This window comes from Protopterus annectens, chromosome 13.part0, assembly GCF_019279795.1.
Source record: "Protopterus annectens isolate FY-2018-M chromosome 13.part0, PAN1.0, whole genome shotgun sequence".
In the NCBI taxonomy this organism is placed as follows: domain Eukaryota; kingdom Metazoa; phylum Chordata; order Ceratodontiformes; family Protopteridae; genus Protopterus; species Protopterus annectens.
The window spans coordinates 1,045,420,355-1,045,441,955 of NC_056747.1; the positions used below are offsets into that span (position 1 = coordinate 1,045,420,355).

General features: G+C 43.4%; 1 protein-coding gene across 1 annotated transcript in view; it reads left to right on the forward strand.

The window, feature by feature from the left end:
- PGAP3 (post-GPI attachment to proteins phospholipase 3) overlaps positions 1-20,759 on the forward strand; it is a 571,410-nt gene extending 550,651 nt beyond the window's left edge. Inside the window, exon 8 of the mRNA XM_044055039.1 lies at positions 20,287-20,759. Within this exon, the coding sequence (XP_043910974.1) occupies positions 20,287-20,350 (64 nt within the window). The 3' untranslated portion in view covers positions 20,351-20,759. The remainder of the gene's footprint in view (positions 1-20,286) is intronic.
- Positions 20,760-21,601: the final 842 nt, after the last annotated feature.

Here is a 21,601-nt window from a genome sequence, read left to right on the forward strand (position 1 = left end):
ACCCATTTTTCATGGCCAGGTATGGCCTTTAAAATATCACAGTTACTTTTAATAACCTGTTTTACTGTCTCACTAGCTCTACTAAAAGTCATGAGATATCTTAAGGACTGTGTTAATGTTAAATTTACATCACCAGAACTAACATTCCCCTGGGCAGAAAAATAGGGTTTCGCTCTTGAATCCCTCAGTTATCTCATCCATGTTATAACCCCTTTCCAAGAAATTATTAGTTATTTCTTGCATCTGCATCTCACAGACATCTAGTTTAGTATTGTCTGTTTGCTCGTAGATGCATACTCCTCTTATGCAAGTACTTATTGACCTGCACATCTTTTTTATATATCATGTCTCCAAATCAGTTCGTGTTGTTCGTAGCCTTATATCTAGAAAATCTATAGAGCTTTCAGAAGATGTAATTTCAAACTTTAGGAACTCAACAGTATTATTCAAGTAATTAAAGAATTTCTGCAAGTCCATAGCACTACCATGCCAAACCAAAAAGATATCGTCCACGAATCGTTTATAGAACAAAATATTCAATGCATATAAATTAGCTTCACCATATACATTAATCCTCTCCGATTTTCCTAGGGTTAGATTCGCATAAGTATTGGCTACAGCAGTGCCCATGGCCATTCCAGATGTTTGGTGGTATACTTGCTTGTTAAAGATGAAGATGTTATTTTCTAAGGCCAAATCTAAAAGCTCACAAATAGCCTCAATATGTCTAGCAGAGAAAGACCCATATTCCTGTAAAATCTTTCTTATACAGTCAGTCCCCATATACATTAGGGATTACGGTAAAGAGAGACTTTATGTCCAATGTTATCAAAAGGAAACGGTCATGGGCACTGCTGTCATACCAGCTATGGAACTGGGTCAGAAAAATTGCCAGTATCTTTAATGTAGCTTGGGATATAGGGATATATTTCAAGTAATCCTTCAGTACATCCTGTAAATACACAGATATAGATTCCATCATCCATTCCCTCCCCGATACTATTGGTCTAATTGGAGGTTTTTCCAGGGACTTGTGCATCTTGAGGAGTCCATAAAGTATAGAAATGGTTGGACATGGTACACTTAGAAAATGAAATGTGTCAATGTCTATGTCACCCATCACTTGCAGATCATATGCACACATATTTATTTTACTTCTCATAATATCTATTTCTTTATTACTGACAGGTTTAAAAGTCTATCTGATAGTAACTCAGCCATAGACTGTAAATATTGTTCCATATCCATTATTACAGTGGCACCTCCTTTATCAGCTTCTTTTGTAATTATTTGATCATTATTTTGTAATGATTCCAATGCTTCAGACTCTTCAATGGTCAAATTATACCTTTTCTTAAAGGTCTTTTTATCATAAAGATCACAGATTTGTTTCTCACATATATATCATTAAACACACTAATAACGGGGTCACTAACAGGAATAAAAGTACTACTCCTTTTGAGATGATTGCCCATAGAATTGCCACTATCCTTAAAGATAGTCTTCAGATTCAAACTCTTCTAAAACAAATTTAAATCTGTAATTGCATTAACCTCATTATCAGTTCCCGCAGGAACATATTTAATCCCATGTGACAGTAAGGATATCTCCTCTTCAATAAGTTCATATTTGGAAAGATTTACAACCAAAGGACGGTTCAGTAAGTCCCCAGACATTTCCTCATTAGAAATTAGTGTTACCCGACCACCTACAGGTTGTATGTTAGTGTGATCTTGTTGTTCATTAGGCCAATTGGAAACATTTACATCAATAGAACAATCCAATAGATTTACAGACCCCTCTTCATTAGGGGTTAATGTTACCCGGTTACCTATTATAATATCAGGATGATTAGTAGAATGTATGTTAATGTAGTCCAATTGCTCATTAGGCCAACTAAAACCATTTGTATTAGTAGTGGCAACTATATAATTGTTGGAAGACAGCCCCATAGTTATATGACCTCTCACTAAACCTATATTTGTTCCCATGCAGTTAGAATTATTTAAACCAGGATGTTAAGTTGTCAATCTCGCCTTCATTCTTGCTGGATGGGTTCGGAGCCGATCCTCGGCTCCGACTCGGCACCGACTCGGCACTTGCTTTAGCTTAGGAACTCCTTTTACCAGCTCGAGGCAACCCTATATCCCATGATGCAAGGCGGAACTACCTCAGATCTCGTTTGCCACTTAGCGAAAGAGGTCTCCTTTACCAGCAGAGGTAAGTGAATTTCTTGTCAAAGAAAGAGAAGCTTAGTTAGGGTTTTTATTTTCCCCATTTAGTCATAGTATAGTCTGTAGTGAATACAGCCCACCCTATTCCCTTGTTTTTCAAACTTTTATAACTCCTTTTTAAACCTTAGTGTAAAAGTTTTAGTTAGGCCTTAAACCCCAGTTGTTAATCCCTTCCTGTGTGTTGTGTGTAGGGATTAATTTTGTGTGTTTGTTGGGGTTTGTCTGTGTTTCTTCCACCTAGGATATGTCTAGGGAAGGCAAGGTCTCAGGCTTCAAGAAGTGTGACTCGTGCTGTCAGAAAATGTCTCTGACAGACGGTCACACTTCTTGTGTTTATTGCCTGGGGCCTTTGCACCTGCAGGACTCCTGTGCTTTGTGTCACTCCTTTAGCCAGAGAGTCCTGCAGGAAAGGAGGAATAAACTTATCCTCCGTGGCTTACTTAAGCCAGAAGGTTCTCCCTCTAAGGCAGGGTCTGGGAAACCTTCTAAGCCACCAAGGCTCAGGCTTCAGTTTCCAAGCCTCCTCCGGTGGCTCCGGCTCGCGGAGCCGAGATCGCCGGCTGGAACTGATGTATCTGCCTCGAAGTAGTGGGTTCGTGCCGGCTGGTTCCGATACCTTATCTACTGTAGCCTTGTCGGCTCGGCTGGAGCCGACACTTTATCCAGCATCGGAGCCGAGAAACCTTCGGCTCCATCTGGAGTTCAGGGACTTCGGCTCCGATGGCTCCGTCCCGAAGAGATCTCGGTCCCCTTACTGAGTATCCACTCGGCTCCGGGGTCTCCTCTTTTGTTGGAGCGGAGCCATCGGAGCCGATCTTCGAGATCTTCCAGGCTGTCTGACCACGACTTGGAGAGGGTGGTAAGCAGGCTGTTGAAGTCTCAGGCACTGGCCCAAATGCTCCATAGCCCGTCTCAACAGACTTCGGCTATAGCCTCACCCCTTGAACTTCCTCCTCCGACTCCACATCGGAGTTCGGAGCTTCTCGGGACAGCGACTGTTTCGGTGCCGGAGCCGATACATCCTTCGGCTCCGTCATCCTCGGCTCCGATCTCCTCCTTGAGACCTTCCTTGGAGGGATCTGGTCGTCGGGTTTCCCTTGTCGGCTCCGAGGGGGCTAGTGGCATCGGACCCTTGTCCGACCCCGCTCTCCCTCTCGGGGCTTCGGCTTTGGTAAGCTCGGCGCCGACATCGGCCTCGGAGCCTTCCCTCTCAGTGGAGCCGGGCATTCCTGTTTCCTCGGAGCGGGACCGGCCTCCCGGGGAGGGGAGCCTTTGAGGTGATGAGGAGTGTCCTGGCCTCTGAGCCTGGTCAACGGTCCATCCCTCTAGCTCCTCCCTCATCAGTGCCTGCAGACGCCTCTTGCCAGCCTCTTGCTCTCAGGCCCAGGGATCCATCGCCCCAGGTTTCCCCATTGGGAATTTCCTCCTCTTCCGAGGTTTCTCCTGATCCTGCAGGGGAACCCCCTCGGAAGAGGACGTGTAAGAGGAAACACACAGACTCCCCTGAGTCTACTACATCTGACACCGACTTAGATGAGTCGGAGGGTTCCCCACGATCCCCCTCTGAGGATGTCTCCTTTTCAGACATCCTTGAGCTCCTCAAACAGAGGGGGAATTGGCCCTCCATTGATCCCTCCGAGGATGAGTCGGTATACCTGGAGGCTTTTGGATCCCGACCCTCCACCTCCTGGGTGTCTCCGCCTTTCGACCCACTGATGCAGGTAGTGGCTCGGAAGGCGTGGGCGCTCCAGATTCTGTGGAACCTGTCCCCAGGAGACCATCCAAATTCATCACGGCCCCTTCGGACAAACAGTTCCTTTCCAAGGGTGTCTCTGTGGATGCTATGGTGGTGGCGGCCACTAAGAAGGAACTGGCGGATCCTTCAGTACCTGTCCATCCTCCTAACAAGGATTCTAGGACCATGGACAGGTATGGAAAGCGGATGTTTTCTTCAGCGACCTTTGCTATGCGTCGCTGAATTATCTTTGTCACTTCACCAGGCTTCAACGAGATGTTCTCAAGGAACTGGGTGAAGTAGTCCAGGATCCTTCTGCTGCTGGGGCTCAGGAAAAGATTGCCTCACAGCTTGCAATCCTGAATTCCATATCTAACTCCTCCATGCGGCTCATATCCTATGCGGCCGATGGAGCGAGCAGGGCCGCAGGCACAGGAGTTGCTCTTAGACGCCAAGCCTGGATGCGGCTTTGTAATTTTGCGGACCCCTTTAAGGCGTCCTTCACTAATACCCCCTTTGATGGTTCGGCTTTGTTCGGACCTCAGGTGAAGGATACCTTGACCAGGTGTGAGCAGGACGGTAAAACTCTTTCTGCCGTTGGAGTCCAGTTTTCCACTCCTTCTAGACCATACCCCAAGGGTCAGAAGGGGGGGGAGATGTGGGTCTGTAAAGCCCAAGGAGCTACACCGGACACACGTGGTCAGTTTACCCCCAGAGGCAGAGGGGGTAACAATAATAGACGCCGCCCTAGAGGCAGGGGGGGGTCCTCAGAACCAGGGCAACAGGGAGTCTCTTCCTGAGAAGCCCTTTCAGCACCCCTGAGGTGTTGCCCGACTGTCCACCCTTGGAGGCAGTCGGGGGAAGGATTTCGCTGTACCCAGTAGCCTGGCAATCCCTATCTCAAGAGATGTGGGTACAGTCGATCATATCCGAGGGTTACAAAATCCCCTTCGAAATGTTTCCCTTACCTCTACAATCCCTTCCAGACATCTCACCCGGTCAAAGGGATTTGGCAGAACAGGAGGTTTCAAAGCTCCTAGAAAAAAGAGCCGTCCAGACTGTGCCGCAGACCAGGTAGGATCCGCGCCTACTGAGATTCTTTTGGTCCCCAAAAGGACGGGAGATTGGAGACCAATATTAGACCTGAGCAATCTAAACAGATTTGTCAAGAAGGCAAGATTCCGGATGGTCACGCTTCAGTCCATTCTGCCCTTTCTGGGCAAGGACAACTGGATGTGCTCTATAGACCTTCAGGATGCGTACTATCACATAAAGATTCACAGACGCCCAGAAGGTTTCTCCGCCGGCTAGGGACCAGTCATTACCAATTCAGAGCACTGCCCTTTGGCCTCACTTCAGCCCCCAGAGTGTTTACCAAATGCATGGCAGTGGTCACAGCTCATCTGAGACGCCAAGGATTCCAGGTGTTTCCCTATTTGGACGACTGGCTCCTCTCCGCCACCACCAAGTGTCAGCTTCTTCAGTCCAGAGACTACACTCTACAGCTTTGCAGGAGTTTGGGAATTTCAGTAAATTTGAAAAATCTTCTCTGCTGCCTTGCCAATCTATCACCTTTATAGGCATAATTAAACACCGTCAAAATGTTAGCCAGACTAACAGATCAAAGAATTCTGGACATCCAAAATTTGTTCGGCTTCTATTGCAAAGCAACAAGATCAAAGCCAGATTTATACTGAAGGTTCTAGGTCTTATGGCTGCGGCCATTGTTCTTCTACCACTGGCTCGCTTCCACATGCGTCTTCTGCAGTGGATGCTATTCACGCAGTGGTCGTACCACAGTCTCCGATGAGGCACGAAATCTTGGTCACACAGTCGTGCAGAGCTCATCTGAACTGGTGGATATCTTCCCTCTTCTTCATCAGGGCCGACCCTTTATTCCCCTCCTCCAGTTGCCACAGTCACTACGGATGCCTCTCTGATCGGGTGGGGGCATTATCAGGGCAGGATGGTCCACGGACGTGGCCACCCATAGAATACCATCTGCACATAAATGTCGTGGAGATGAAAGCTGTGCTTTTAACGCTGCAAGCCCTCAACGACTTTCTTCCCACGGGACTATTGCAGTACAAACGGACAACATGTCCGTGGTCTGGTACATCAACAAACAGGGCGGGACCAGGTCCTATCCGTTATGTCGAGAAGCTCTCAGACTTTGGCAATGGGCGATCTCTTCTCAGCGGTTTCTGATAGCAACGCACATCCCCGGCAGGTCCAACCTATTAGCGGACAGGCTGAGCAGATCCATTCTGATGCCTCACGAGTGGTCTCTCAATCAATCTGTAGTGGATCAGATTTTTCTGAAGTGGGGCACTCCTTGTTGCGATCTTTTTGCTACTCCTCAAAACAACAAGTGCCCCGATTTTTTCACTCTCTTTCCCCTTCCAGGCCAACCCCTGAGAGACTCTCTAACCCAGGATTGGCCCCAGGGACTTCTGTATGCTTTTCCTCCTTTTCCCTTGATTCCACACTGTATGCTTTTCCTCCTTTTCCCTTGATTCCACAAGTCATTCAGAAAGCCACCGTTTTGAGAGCCAAGTTGATCCTCATTGCCCCATATTGGCCTTGACAAATTTGGTTTCCGTCTCTGCATCGTTACCTTCTGGTGCAGCCCTGGCATCTGGACCCAGTTCCGGATCTCTTAATCCACCAGTCGGGTCAGCAGCACCGGGCCATTCATTCTCTCAACCTCACTGCTTGGTTGCTCCACTTCCTACCCTAGCCAGGCTACCGATGATTTCGGACTCAGTCAGAGACATTTTAGTGTCTTCCTTGAAGTCGTCCACTAGGACTGTTTATGCTAGCAAGTGGCGACGTTTTTCTATTTGGGCAAATTCCAGAATTATTGATCCCTTTACTGCTCCTGTACATTCGGTTTTAGATTTCCTGGCGGAGGTTTTTCATTCAGGATCCTCGTCATCTACAGTCAAAGTACAACTGGCTGCTATTTCCAAGTATCATGTTGGCTTGCATGACAATAACATTATGTCTCATAGGTTATGCAAGGCCTTTTTGAGAGGAGTTTTTCTCCTAAAACCACCTATAAAGCATCCTCCTCCGCAATGGGATCTAAACTTAATGTTGGCATCCTTGATACTACCTCCCTTGAACCGTCTGCTTCATGTTCTTTGAAGTTATTGACCTGGAAAACTATATTTTTACTGGCTGTCACTTCTGCAAGAAGGGTTTCGAGATTCAAGCTCTCTGCATTCGTTCCTTATTTGGTTTTTCATAAGGACAGGGTATCATTAAGAACTAACCCTTCCTTTCTCCCCAAAGTCGTATCTCAAACCAACATTAACCAATCTATAGACCTACCAGTCTTTTTCCCAAACTATTCCGACAGAGCTGAACAGAAACTGCATTTTTTGGATGTCCATCGTCAGCTCAGGTACTATTTGCATAGAACTAAACAATTCAGAAAATCGGACCAATTATTTGTCTCCTATGCAGAAAACAGGATAGGTCTTCCAGTATCTAAAGTGACCTTATCCAGATGGTTGACTTCCACTATTTCCTATGTGTACTCTCTCAGAGGCAAGCAGCTATCTTCTAAGCCAAAAGCACACTCAACCAGGAGTCTATCCACTTCTGCAGCTTTTCAGGATAGACTACCCATTGATACCATTTGTGCAGCAGCTACTTGGGCTACGCCCCATACCTTTGTCTCCCATTACAAGTTGGACTTGGCCTCCAGAGATAGGGCCAGTTTTGGTTCCACAGTTCTCAAGAGTCTGTTCCATTGAGCCACCCGGGATACAGGTGCTAGAGACGCGGTCCCATCCAGCAAGAATGAAGGCGAGATTGACAACTTAACATTTAGAAGTTATGTACCTACCATAACGTTCCATGTTAGTTGTCTTCTCGCCTTCTTTCTTACCCTCCCTCCTTCCCCTGGCCTGGACAGATCTTGAAGAGTTCCTATTAGGTTGTTTCCTCCGGAGCCTTCATATGAGGACTTCTATTAGGAACTTGTGTTCCTAATTATGTTAGGATAGTCTTTAGCAGGGTAGGTTAGCTACCAAACGAGATCTGAGGTAGTTCCGCCTTGCATCATGGGATATAGGGTTGCCTCGAGCTGGTAAAAGGCGTTCCTAAGCTAAAGCAAGTGCCGAGTCGGAGCCGAGGATCGGCTCCGAACGCATCCAGCAAGAAAGAAGGCGAGAGAAGACAACTAACATGGAACGTTATGGTAGGTACATAACTTCTAATTCAGTAACAAGTCTATCTAAAATTGAGGGGTAATCTGATATCCTCACCAAGGTTCCTTCATAAGAGGCCAGCCCCACCTGATTACCTCGTTATGGTAGTGGATAAATCTCTGATTTGTAGGGAGTTGTCAAGAGATTCCAAATGCACATTAGGTGTATTAAAACATTAATATTAATGTTAGAACTTGCTACTCTACAATCACTATTGGACATTCCTACAGTCAAAGGGGCCCCCCTAACAGCCCTATATGTATATCTGTATCATCAAGGTTCAGTTCACAATTCTTAGGGTGAGCAACAAGAATAATGAAGCCTGATAAAGGGGAGGGGTTAGTTACAATGGACACGTTTGATTATGAACAAAGAATGTTAGATATACTTAATACAGACACATATCAGGAGGTTAGTAAAACATAGCTTACTGTAGCTTATAGAAGGGTGCATGTGACACTTAATGATATGTTTCTTGAACATAGAATAGATATTGGCACTTATAACTATTTAAATATTATTTCTCCTGTAATACCCACCATATTTGAGACGCCAAAGGTGCATAAGAATGTGAATAATCTACCATTACGACCGATAGTAGACGGTCGTAATTCTATCACTTATGTATGCGCAAAATATTTGGATAATAGTTTAAAAAGTTTGATAATGAAATATCCCCAATTTTTTAAAGACTCATGGCATTTCCTTGAGTTAATTAAACATAACCAGTATTGTTAGTGGAGTATATTTGTAACAGTGGACATCAAGGACCTATTCTCTGTGATCCCTCATGAAGATGATGTACAGGCTGTAGAAGTCTTTCTAGGTGCACAGGGGATTACACAGTCCAAAATTAATTTGTATACTGAGCTCTTGGAAATAGTTCTTAAAAACAACTATATTTTAAGGGCAGATATTTTTTTTTACAACAGGTGGGTGTAGCCATGGGCTCACCTTTTGGCACAGTTTTTGTGAACATAGTTATGGCTGTGTGGAACAGCAGAAAATTTATGGTAGTGAATTTTGTCAGCATGTTAACCTATATTTACGTTATTTGGATGACATATTCATCCTTTGGAAGGGTAGTCAAGCAGCACTAGATTTATTTCTCTCATATATTAACACAACCGCTTCTTATTTGAGATTCACACAACAAGTAGACAACAGTGCGATTAATTTTTTCGATGTTATTTTGAGTAAGAATGGGGACAATAAAAGATTCATAGCAAATATTTACAGAAAACCGACCTACTTAAATTCATTCTTGGGTTTTTCTAGTGCACGCCCGGCAATTAATAAGAAATCAGTAGTTAAGGGACAGCTTGTCCAGCCGGCAAGGATGGTTTGCTTAGATAAGGACTTTGCAATAATTTGATTGACATGTTTAAAAAGAGAAGCTATCCCAGTCATATCCTTGGAGAATTGTATAATGAAGTAAATACAAAAAGATCAAATGGTCATTTTGTACCTGTTTTATCATATATCAATAACCCAATACCCTTAGATGTGAGTGAACACCGCCTGGACAATGCTGCACTGTTTATAACAACATTTAATACACATTTTTATGAAATTAAGGCTATTATGATGAAAAACTGGGGACTTATGGATGAGGATTTGAATATTGGAACAAAACTGTGTCATGGTTTCAAAATGGTGGCAAGGAGAGTAAGTAATTTTAAAAATCTATTGGAGAATGTCAGGACAAGCTGTATGGCCAATAAATCAGTAGGTATTATGAATAAATGTGGAATGTGCAACTATTGTAGACACATACATCAAGGCCAATGCATACAGATAAAGGGCACAGAATATATTAAGGGCAAATTTAGTTGTAATTCTAAGGGGGTAATATATGTGGCAGTATGTCAACTCTGCCCAGCATTTTATATAGGAAAAAACACCAGGTCGCTCAAGGAAAGAATTTGAGCAGATATATGCAATAAGGAAAGATCAGTTAAATAATGCACTAGCCAAACGTGCATGTACAACATGATCATTATTTTAGATTTGCAGTATTGCAGCAAGTGCTTAGTAATGATAGAGGTGGTCCCTGGGAACTACAATTGGAAAAGGCAGAAGTTATATGGCACCTCATGCTTCATTCTTATGCGTGGCCTGGACTTAATGATCTTTGCAGTATTAACAGTATTTTAAAATTGAAAGCTTTAAGTAGATAAAGGTTGCTTTGGCAATGACAAGTTTTGTTTAAAATGAATATTTTATTTACATAAATGTATACACAATTTAATGTCTGAGGCACTTTCTAATAATTTTTAATTTATAGAGTTGTATATATTGTTTGTATTTGGAATGTTTAGTAATATACATGAATATTCATTTACTCATGAATAATGGTACATGCAATGTGGGAAGTAGCATAATCTTTTGGTTTGTGATGTCATTTCCTGTTTTAGAAAAAAGGGCGCCAAATTTTAAACTATTTAACTGTTGTGAATTTGTTATACTGATTTTGTCTGATGAAGTTTACTGATGCAATAAATGGAAAGTGCTTAACATTAGAAATGACTATTTCTTTATGCCATAAGCCAGTATTGTGTTTGCTTTATAGTAGTTTGTGCATTTCATTTTGTTTTTCATTAACTTTAGTTTTGCTCTTTGATTACAATATGAAGTTATAGTTATGCCAAAATAGAGTACTTTGCCAAAACATGTAGTTGCCTTGCTTTATTTACGCTTAATGTGCCCATATTGCTCTTATTAAATTTGTTTTACTCGTTTAATCTCTTTTCATGCCCATTGTATTTTTCTTGTGCCCGTTTTGCCTTAAACATGCTCGTTTTGCTTTTCTGATGATCGTTTTGTCAAATATCATTATTTTAAGCATTTCCCTTAGTTAATAAAACTTTCATGCCTCATGCTTGTTTAATAATGCAGTTTGTGCTCTTGTAATGCTCCATTTTATTTTTTTTATAAAATAAATAGTTTGTGTGTGTTCTCATTACCTTTGATTCTTTTCTGGCTGTTTTTTGTGCTTGCTTCTCTTAGTTTACCTTCACTGTCATCTCTGCACCTCATGGCTCTAAATATTATTCTCTGTGATCCCTGTTCTGACACCATGTCGCTCTCCTACTTTGGACACAATATAAGAGTCTTTGCGGGCTCTGTTGAAGCAGCTTTATTTTATACAAAGACATCACAATAGAAGTTTACTGACTTTAACTTAAGTAACTTATATACAAACTAACTGCTGGAATCATGCATGCTTACTCTCTGGGTGCACTCTCAAAATGGCACTAGGAATGGTACGTGCCTGACATTTATATATGCACGTTACGTCTTTAACATGCTTCTTAAAGACACAACACACAGCATGTGCACTTGGATCTACAAAATGGAAAGGTTTTCTGTCTAGGCTAAGAGCAGGAATCTGGACCCCCCCCCCTTTTCTGCTTCTGTACCAGATATTCTCTTGTTCTTGTCCTCACTTTTTCAGGAAGGGGCAAGTTTTTCTGCTATTAAGCTTCAGTTGGCTGCAATTTCCAATTTTCATGAGAATAGCAAACCTACATTCTCCTCAGGACTCTGTAAAGCCTTCATGAAAGGCGTTTTCTTTCTAAGACCGCTCGTTAAGGATCCCTCGCATCCTTGGGATCTAACCCTCATGCTGAAATCTCTGACTCAAGAGTCCATTTGAGCCTGCTAGCTCTTGGGATTTCAGATTTTTGTCATGGAAAATGGCCTTCCTGGTAGACATAACTTCGGCTAAGAGGGTGTCTGAGCTGCAGGCCCATTCAATTGCTTCTCCCATATGTGGTCTTTCACAAGGATAGAGCGTCTCTTAGAATTAATCCATCTTTTTTGCCCAAGGTTTCCACTGAATTCAATCTGAACCAATGTATTCAGTTACCAGTTTTCTTTCCCAGTTATTCTAATAAAGGAGAGTACATCCTGCATACTTTGGATGTACACAGGCAATTGCGATTTTTAGCTGCATAGGGCTAAGGAGTTTTGCAAATCAGACCAGCTTTTTATGGCTTTTTTCCTGAGTAGACGTGGCCTCCCATTTCTAAAGTGATGATATCTAAATGGATCTCCAGCTACAGTCTACACCAACAAGCAGTTGCGGTTCTGGGAAAGGATAGAGGTCACTCTACTAGGTCTGTGGCTACTTCTTCAGTCTTTATGGCCAGACTCTTCATTGATGATATTTCTATTGCCACCATTTGGTCTAATCCTCACACCTGTATATCCCTTTACAGGCTGGATTTGGTTTCTAGGAGCAGGGCTTCCTTTGGTTCCACAGTGCTTTGGCATGTCCTTCCTTGAGGCCTCCCAGGGTGTATGGAAGCTAGGAGACTCTGACCCTACTGTGAGGAAAAATGACTTGGATAACATCAGGTAAATAGTTATGTACGTACCGTAACTTGGCATCTGTGTTATCCTATGAAATTATTCTTCAAATTTCCCTCCCGTCATCCCTCTTCCTTGTTGGCTCTCTAGAGGAAGTTGGAGTGTTGTGGGTCCAGGACTACTCCCCTTTCTTCTTTTTGGGTCGTAGCAATACTGATTAGGCTAACAAACTCGATGTGAGGGTTAGAGGGCAGCAGGGGATTATGGGAGACGGAGGAGCTTGAGCCTTGGATCTGTCGAAGCTAAAGTTGCCAGCTCGGACCCAAGACCCTACTGTGAGGAATAATGACATAGAATAATACAGATGCCAAGTTATGGTAAGTATATAACTCTCGTTTCTGCTTGTGCTATGTACAGGAGCCTTAACTGTGTAACTCTGAAATACCCCTTCAGAATGGGTAATCCCAAACCCCCCCTTGTTCTATGTTCCTGCATTTTGCAATTCAAACCTGATCTCTTGTTACCTGTGGCCAGAAATGCATAGGACTTCTGCCAGCATGCCATGCTGCACTGAGTTGTAACCTCCTGTAATCATTTCCATATCAGAAGAGTGTACTCTTACCCATTATTTGTATGGTTTCATCCTGCACCCCTTTCCTTGACACCATCAAACATCCATAGTCTTTTGCACTGTTTGCTCCCCCATTTTCTGGCATCATAGGACATGAGCGGTGGGAGTAGAGTAATAGGGAGGAGATGACAGCAACTTCTCCAGCAGGGTTCTAGAGATTTCTGTATATGCTGTTAATGCTTCTGTTATTAGTTGCAGAGCAGGAAAGTACAGTTGTGTACACTTACCATAAATGTAGATGTTTGACAGTATTCACTGTTGCAGTCATTACATTTGAGTTATCTGCTTACAGTAGCCCTCCGTCAGCCTGATTAACAAAGTCTTGGGTCCTGCGTCAGTTGCTGTCCCTTCTTCCATGACGTCAGGTCATCAGGGGTATAAAACATGCAGCCGACGCCATTACATCAGTTTTTCTTGCCCCAGATGTCAGGTGCTCCCCTAATGGAAAGCAATTAAATCTATAAATACAAGGATGTACCTCCAACAAAAAAGCAAATACACCAAAAAGCTTTTTGAGCATAGTAAGTGAGAGCAGAGGTATAGCCAAAAGAAGAAAGGGGGCTGGAGGGAGGATAACCAGGACTGCAACAGTGAATACACTCAAACATCTACATTTATGGTAAGTGTACACAACTGTACTATGTTCTTCATGTTTCACTGTTGCAGTCATTACATTTGGGTAGATTCCCAAAGCTAAGGTTGGGAGGAGGAATTTAAATAGAATTAGGGCCAGCTATAAGGCCCTGCAAGATTGCAGTGGCAAAACCAGCTCTGGATTTAAAAGAAAATTGGCAAATGATAATGCTTGGTGAAAGTATGTACAGAACTCCAGGTAGCAGCTTCTAGGATGTCCCTAGTAGGGACGCCCCTGAGAAAGGCTGTAGAAGTAGATGCAGACCTAGTTGAATGGGGTCTGATGCCCTGTGGGATAGGTTTTCCATGGTGCTTATAGCAGAAATGAATGCAGTGGCCTATCCATTTTGAAATGGATTGTTTTGAAATAGCTTTCCCCTCTGTCTCTGCAGCAAATGCCACAAGCAGTTGTTCAGATTTCCTTTGAGGTTTAGTCCTGTCCAAGTAGAATCTAAGCTGTCTGTGCACATCTAAACAGTGCAGTATCCATTCCCCTTTGTTCTGTGGGTTAGGAAAGAAGGTAGGCAAATGAATGGACTGATTAAGAGCCACACTGGATACCACCTTGGGCATGCAGGAGGGATTGGTTCTGAGGGACACCCTGTCCGCATGAAAGATGATGAAAGGTTCTACTGCCATAAGGGCCTGTAATTCAGATACCCTTCTTGCAGAAGTGATTGCTAAAAGGAAAGCTGTTTTCCAGGAAATAAATTTTAAATCTGCAGTAGCAGCTGGCCCGAAAGGAGGACGAGTGAGTTAAGTTAAGATCCCAGGCTGGAGTTGGAGCTCTCCTGGGTGGCCTTAAATTTTTGGCCCCTCTGAGGAAATGCTTGAGCAGTGGGTGAGAGAAGAGGGGGGAGGCTCTGTGCTGTAATGAGCTGAAATGGCTGAGGCATGAATTTTGATGGAGGAAAAGGACAAGCCCTTATGAAGCGTCTCAGTCAAGTATTGTAGAATCTGAGGTAAATTGTGCAGTGCTGTGTTCATTCCTTGAGATTGGTTCCAGGCACAAAATCTTTTCCATTTTGCAGCATAAAATTTTCTAGTACTAGGCCTCCTGGCCTCGAAAATGATATCCATCACTGATTTACTGAAGGATGGTAGAGGAGAGATTAGGTAATTAGCCAGGCTACTAGGTTCAGGGTTTGCAGCTCAAGGTGCAGAATCTAGTTGTCCTGCTGAGACAACAGGGAAGGAGTCTGAGGCAGGTGCCATGGAGCCAAGCATGACACACTGCGCAAGAATGGGTACCAGTTTTGGTGAGGCCAGTCTGGTGCAATTAAAATCGTCCTTAGGTTGTCTTGTTTGATCTTTAGTAGTACCCTGGAGAGCAGAGGCATAGGAGGAAAGGCATAAACTGATAGGTTTTTCCATCTGAAGGTTAGAGCATCCACTTTCCAAGCTAGCTTGTGGGGAATCCCTGTGCAAAATTTTTCCAGTTGATGGTTCTGGGGGGAGGCAAACGGGTCTATATCTGGGCACCCCCATTTGCTTGTCAACATGTTGAAAATCTTTGGTTCCACTTTCTACTCATGTGGGTCCATGAGGTTTCTGCTTAATCCATCTGCCAGTGTATTTAGTTTTCCTGGCAGGAATTGAGCTTGTAGATTCACTTGGTAGCTCAAGGCTGTGTTCCACAATGCCATGGCTAGTCTGCAGAGGGTGTAAGAATGTGTACCCCCCTACTTGTTTATGTACCACATGACAGTGGTGTTGTCCGTCTTTACCATTAGTTGTCCTGGAAGAATATGGTCCTTGAAGTTTGTCAGAGCATTCTTTACAGCTAACATTTCCTTTTGATTTATGTGCAGGTGCATTTGACTTGGGTTCCATTTGACCTGAATGCACTTCCCTGCCAGGTGAGCCCTCCCCATGCATAGCCTGATTCATCTGTTAAGATTTGGGTGGCAGGGGGTAATGTGAATGGTAGTCCCTGTTTTGATGGCAGGCCTCTGCCCACCAAAGGAGCTCTAGGCATAGGCAAGTTGTGACAGGAATCCTTGCTTCTAGATCCTGTGAATGTTGACACCATAGGCTTTTGAGATACCATTGTTGTTTCCTCATATGCATCCTTGCATATGGAATTAGAAGAATGCAGGAGGCCATGAACCCCAAGGCTTGCAGTATTTGCCTTGGAGATAGCTGGGTTTTTGTGGCCACTCATATGCAGCCTTGCATATGGAATTATAAGAATGCAGGAGGCCATGAACCCCAAGGCTTGCCGTATTTGCCTTGCAGATAGCTGGGTTTTTGTGGCCACTTGTGTAGGTTGTCAAATGAATCCATTTCTCTGGAGTGAGGAAAGACATCTGGGAAGTTGTATTCAAGCTTGTTCCCAGGAATATAATTTGTTGACGGTACCAGGTGTGATTTCTTTTTGTTTATGATGAACCCCAGACAAGTCAGTACCCTTTGAACAAAGGCCAGATGATTCAAAAGAATGTCCTGGCTTTCTGCTTGAATTAAACAATCGTTCAGGTATGGGTATATTTGAATATTTCATTGCCTGCAAAATACAATGACTGGAGCTAGGTACTTTGTGAATACCCTGGGCGCAGTAGATAAGCCAAAGGGCAGTGCAGAGAACTGATAATGCACGTAGCCTGCTTTGAAACATAGGTACCTTCTGCAAGACTGCCTGATAGGGATGTGCAGGTATGCTTCTTTTAAGTCTAGTGTTGCCATCCATGCATCTTTGCCTAGCATAGGAAGCAGCTGGTGAAGATTCAGCATCTTGAATTTTGGAATCACCAGAAAGGGGTTTAGAGTAGATAGGTCCGAGATAGGAGGCCTTGTATTGCCTTTTCTGGGTACCAGGAAAAGTCTCGGATAGAAACCTTGTCCCTTTTCCTCGTCTGGTACCAACTGAATAGCCCCCATGTTTAAAAGAGAGAATACTTGATTTTGGGCCTCTGCCCACTGATTTGGGGGTAGATCTGGCCACCCGCTTGGTGTTGGTAACGTGTGTAAGTGAAATCTGTATCCTTGGGACACTGTATTTAAAACCCATTTGTCCTGGGTAATGAGTTCCCAGTTTTTGGCCTGCAGACCAATCTTTCCGCCTAAAGGTGCATTCAGTTGGGAAGTGCTTGGTAGTTTTAAAAGCAAGTCATTGAGACAGTTTTCCATAGGGGGGAGTCTTACTACTCCCTGATTTTGGTGCGGAAACCCCCATTGCCTTGGGACTGAAACCTGGGGGTTTTGCTGTGTCTGGGTTTGGCTTGAAGAAGACCTGGAAGGGGCTGGAAAGGTCCAGTTATTAGAGGACCAGTGCCTACTAAATCTATGAGGCTGAATTTGTAAGAAATATTTAACAGTTTGCATAGATTTAGCTTTATCTTTCATCTTTTAAGAACTTCCTCAGCCTTGTTGCCAAACAGGCAGCCCTGATTTAAGGGAGCATCCAACAATTTAGCTTTAACATGATCAGGCAAAGATTGCTCCTTAAGCCAAGCATGCCTTCTGAGCACAGACCCAGTAACAGCAGCCCTGCAAGAGGCCTCTAATGAATCAAATCCACATTGCAAAGTATGTTTTCCAACCTGTTCAGCAGAATGCATTAAATCCTGTAATTCTTTATTTTCGGCACAGTCAGGAATCAACATAATTTTCTGTTTAAGCAATCCAGTAACATGTTGTTGATACCTTAACATATGAAACTGGCAGTTTAAAGCCCTAATGGCCAAGGTTGCAGAAGTGTAAACCTTCTTACCCCATCTGTCCAGCGTCCTGGAGTCTCTATCAGAAGGGGTAGGATTTTTAGCAGTAGAAGCCTTAATGCCCTTGGGTCCCTGTGAAATAGTCTCTGGATCCACAGTAGGATTTTTAAAAAGAAACTTGTGTGAATCAGCAACCCTGTAATGTCTGTCAGGTTTTCTGGGAGCAGGAGGCAAAGAATCGGGGGGCCAAACTAGATTCTGAAAAGGCATCAACAATGTCTAGTACAGGAGGTATAGCTAAAGGCCTATGCTGAGGCAGGAGTAGGAAATCCCTAAGCCTCTTTTTTGAATCAGAAAAATCCTGGCTTTCCCAGTGGAAATGTTCCCTAAGAGTATGTAAGGTTTCACCAAATAGAGTACTCTGCATCAGAATCCTCATAAGTAGATAAGGGCAAATCCAGATCATCAGAAGAATCAGAAAAATCAGAATCCTGGTCAGAAGATTCATAAACAACTTCAGTCCTAGGGCTCTTAGAAGGGGGGGGGGGGCTTCTAGAGTTATAAGATCTTCAACCATTCTTATTTTTTTTTTTTAGGCATAGAGGCCTTAGCATGTGGCCTGGGCATCTGTTTCTTAGGCAAGGTTCGAGATTTTGGCCTAAAAGAAGAAGGAGGCGTCGATTTAATATGCAAGTCCGTAGGCCTGAATACACCCTCAGAAGCCGATGCCTGCACAGCGGCTCCGGACCCATCCAAGGTAGAGACATCCGCAGGTTCCACAGTTGAAGCATCTCGTTGCATACCGGACTCTGAATGGGTCTCAGTAGAGGCCTGCAAGTCAGAAGTAGCCGGTATCAGGGGCTGCGAAAGCGCCTCACTGAGTACCGGCGAATTGGCGACTGGCTTAGGAGAACCATCGTCGGCAGCTTTGGACCTCGGCGATCTGTCTCTGTCTTTATCTTTGCATTTTTTCGGAATCCCGGTAATCGGATGGTTAACCAGTGACATTTCTGGATAATTAAACTGGGAACCGAAATATTTAGAGGCAAAAATATACCGACGACGGATAGTGCACTGATTAAATAAAGCACAAAACTGACAGCAAGGTACGTCGTGGTCAGGGCCTAGCCAAGGAATACAGTATGAATGAAAATCTTTGTGAGGTATTTGCTTTTCACAACTAATGCAATTATTAACTTTTACTGACATCGGAAGGAGTAAGAAAAAGTTTCCCCAATGGGGTACTTAACTTTAGTTGAAGACTTCGGTTCTGAAACTCGAAAACGAAAATTTCAGGAGTCGGCCGACCAGCACTTGCGAACTGGTTCTGCTTTGGGCGCCGCACAGCAAGAAAAACTGATGTAATGGTGTCGGCTGCATGTTTTATACCCCTGACGACCTGATGTCATGGAAGAAGGGACAGCAACCGACGTAGGACCCAAGACTTTGTTAATCAGGCCGACTGAGGGCTACTGCAAGCAGATAACCCAAATGTAATGACTGCAACAGTGAAACTCGAAGAGCATCCACTGTGCTGCTCCACGTATTTGCATGTTTTAACACATGCATGATGCTGAGATGAAGTGCATTGTCCCTGTTTCTGGACTTGTGCTCTTCAGGCATGGGCATCCTTGTTACAGGAGCTGCACTTTCAGGCTTTCTCCCTGATGGGACACTTTTTGTGGAATTTCATCAGCTCCTTGTGCCTGTAGTGGTTAGGTTAGTTTCTACTGCTCACCCTTTTACTCGCTGACTGGCTCCTTCCACACCTCTGCCTATGGCCTCCCTCTTGCCCTTGCAGTTGTCCCATTCTTTCCACCTGGTGGCAGTGGCTGTGTGGCCCATTCATGTCTCCTAGGGGAGTGGGGTAAGTGGAAAGAGCAGTGTTGTTATGCTTATGGCAATTGGGATGTTCACCTTTTATGTCTCTACCAGAGTCCTTGGTCTTTGCTGTGTCCCATTGGGGTGGCATTCAGTGGACATATGTAAGGAGTATGTTTCCACTTTTTCAAGTTATGTTCCCTCAGTAGTCCTGACCCCTTGACAAAACATTTCTAGTGATTTTTAATCTCCACCAGAAGCTCTACATAAGAGTCTACATTTATGGTCAAATGACCATCCCACCACCAGAAAGAGGTGAGAAGGTTCCTCCTCATTATTTCTTTCTCTTCTGGCCAGCTAGTTAAATGTGGGTCTTGGTCTGTTTCAATATTTTTGGTTTGTTTTAGGCATCCTGCCTTGGATTCATTCCCACTATAAAGCCAATTTTTTGCTTTACTTAGTCAGGGCTTTATCTGTCTGCATTTTAGAGGTGTCCACCTCTGCCAGTAATGAACACGAGTCATTTTGAGATGTAAAACCACTCAAAAGAAACAGGAAGCTACATAAACATAGTCAATGATAGCAAAAGCAACTAACTCATAAAAAACGGACTCACGAGACTACAGCTACAATAATATACAACAAAGTGTATTTATAGTAGATGTGGTCTTGTGAGTCTGTTTTTTTATGAGTCATTTTGAGATGTCAGGGCCAAAATCATGCATGGAAGAGAGCAAGACAATGTACGACTTTTCTGTTCTGTTTCAAGATTCACCAGATTTCGTATGTACAAATTCAGAAAAGGTAGTCTGTGTTATGCTGGAAGGTAGCTTTTGAGGGGCTGCCTCTGTGTTCATTGCAGTAATAAGCCATTTTTGAAGCAATGGTTAATTATGTACTGTATGAAAAAATGCAGGAACAGCAGCCATGTATAGTACTTTTATTTTAATTAACAATAATACTGCAGTGCATTGTGTCTTCTGTTCACCTGTACATTTTTTTCTGGTTGTTAAAACATTTTTTTTTGTTTTTCTTGCAGCTTTCTTATGGATGACAGCCTTTACCTTTTGAAGGCCAAATCAGGAATAATAAAGTCCGACTAACAAAGACAACTACTTCATACAAGCAAAATGTGGAGTACACAGACTCTGGATTTGTGCTAATTCAGCTTTTAGCATGTTCTCCTGTTAAAATAGCTTAACTTCAATCTTTCCCCTTTGAAAGGGTAATCTTGCACTTTGTGGTTTGTGTTCTATATTGTACCTTTTTTTTTTTTTTTGGAAAACCATGTTGCCTTTACAATGAAATGGTATGTTTGCATTTGTTCACTTTAACCCTCAGCTAACGTAAAGCTAATTAAGGAGCAACACCATTATGTTGTATGCAGCGGGGGTATTTTTTCAGATGCCTGTTTGTATTAAATCGTTTCTGTTCTGTACTTAAATATTTAAACTAATGTTTAAAACAGGGATATAAAATCACTCATGCTGCCATGAGCATTTATAATTCATAGTGGCTTGTTTTGGTATCCATTTTGTTTTTGTTACAGAAGCTGTGTGAGATGGGGAATGTGCTATCCTAGTTTGCTTCTTCTGTAAGTTTGCTGACTTATATGGAATCTACTTTGTTCTTATAAGTGCCTATTATTTTGCATTGGAGAGGACAGTTCACACGCACTCACTCAAGCTTTTTGCTTTAGTCCTTACAGAATTCACTATTCATATTGAGGGGGTATCAACCCCCTCTGTTGTAAATCATCTAATCGGGTCTGCATCACTTCGACAAAATGGTAGAATTTTGAACACCATATGTTCGAACGTCTAACCTTGAAGTGCAAAACCATTGAAGGCTTAGAACAGCAATTTTTTTTCCCAGGGAGAAACACAAGCACACCAAAAAGACAACAATCCACACACATACAGTTAAAATCCTACATCTAACCCTACACTAAACTGTACATACACTATCTATCCACTTACCTTAACCCAAACCCTAACCCTAAGGTCCATCACTATCGCACACTCACCTGACCTGCGCCCTAACCCTAACTCACCTATCCCGCTGTAACCCTAAAGTCGGTCACTATCGCACACCCACCTCATCTGTGCCCTAACGTCCACACAATCGCACACTTACCTGAAACCGACCCGTAACGTTCCACCACAGTGCTGAAAATAGCAAAGCCGCAGAAACGGCCAACCGAATTCTTTCCCTGGGATAGAATTCGGTGTTCTGCAGCTTCGCGATAATCAGTTCTCGAACTTCACAGTTCGAACGTATGGTGTTCGAACTGCTGAAGTTTCGACGAACTGATAGGAACCTATCTAATCCACAGGGAGGAGAATGTCACATTT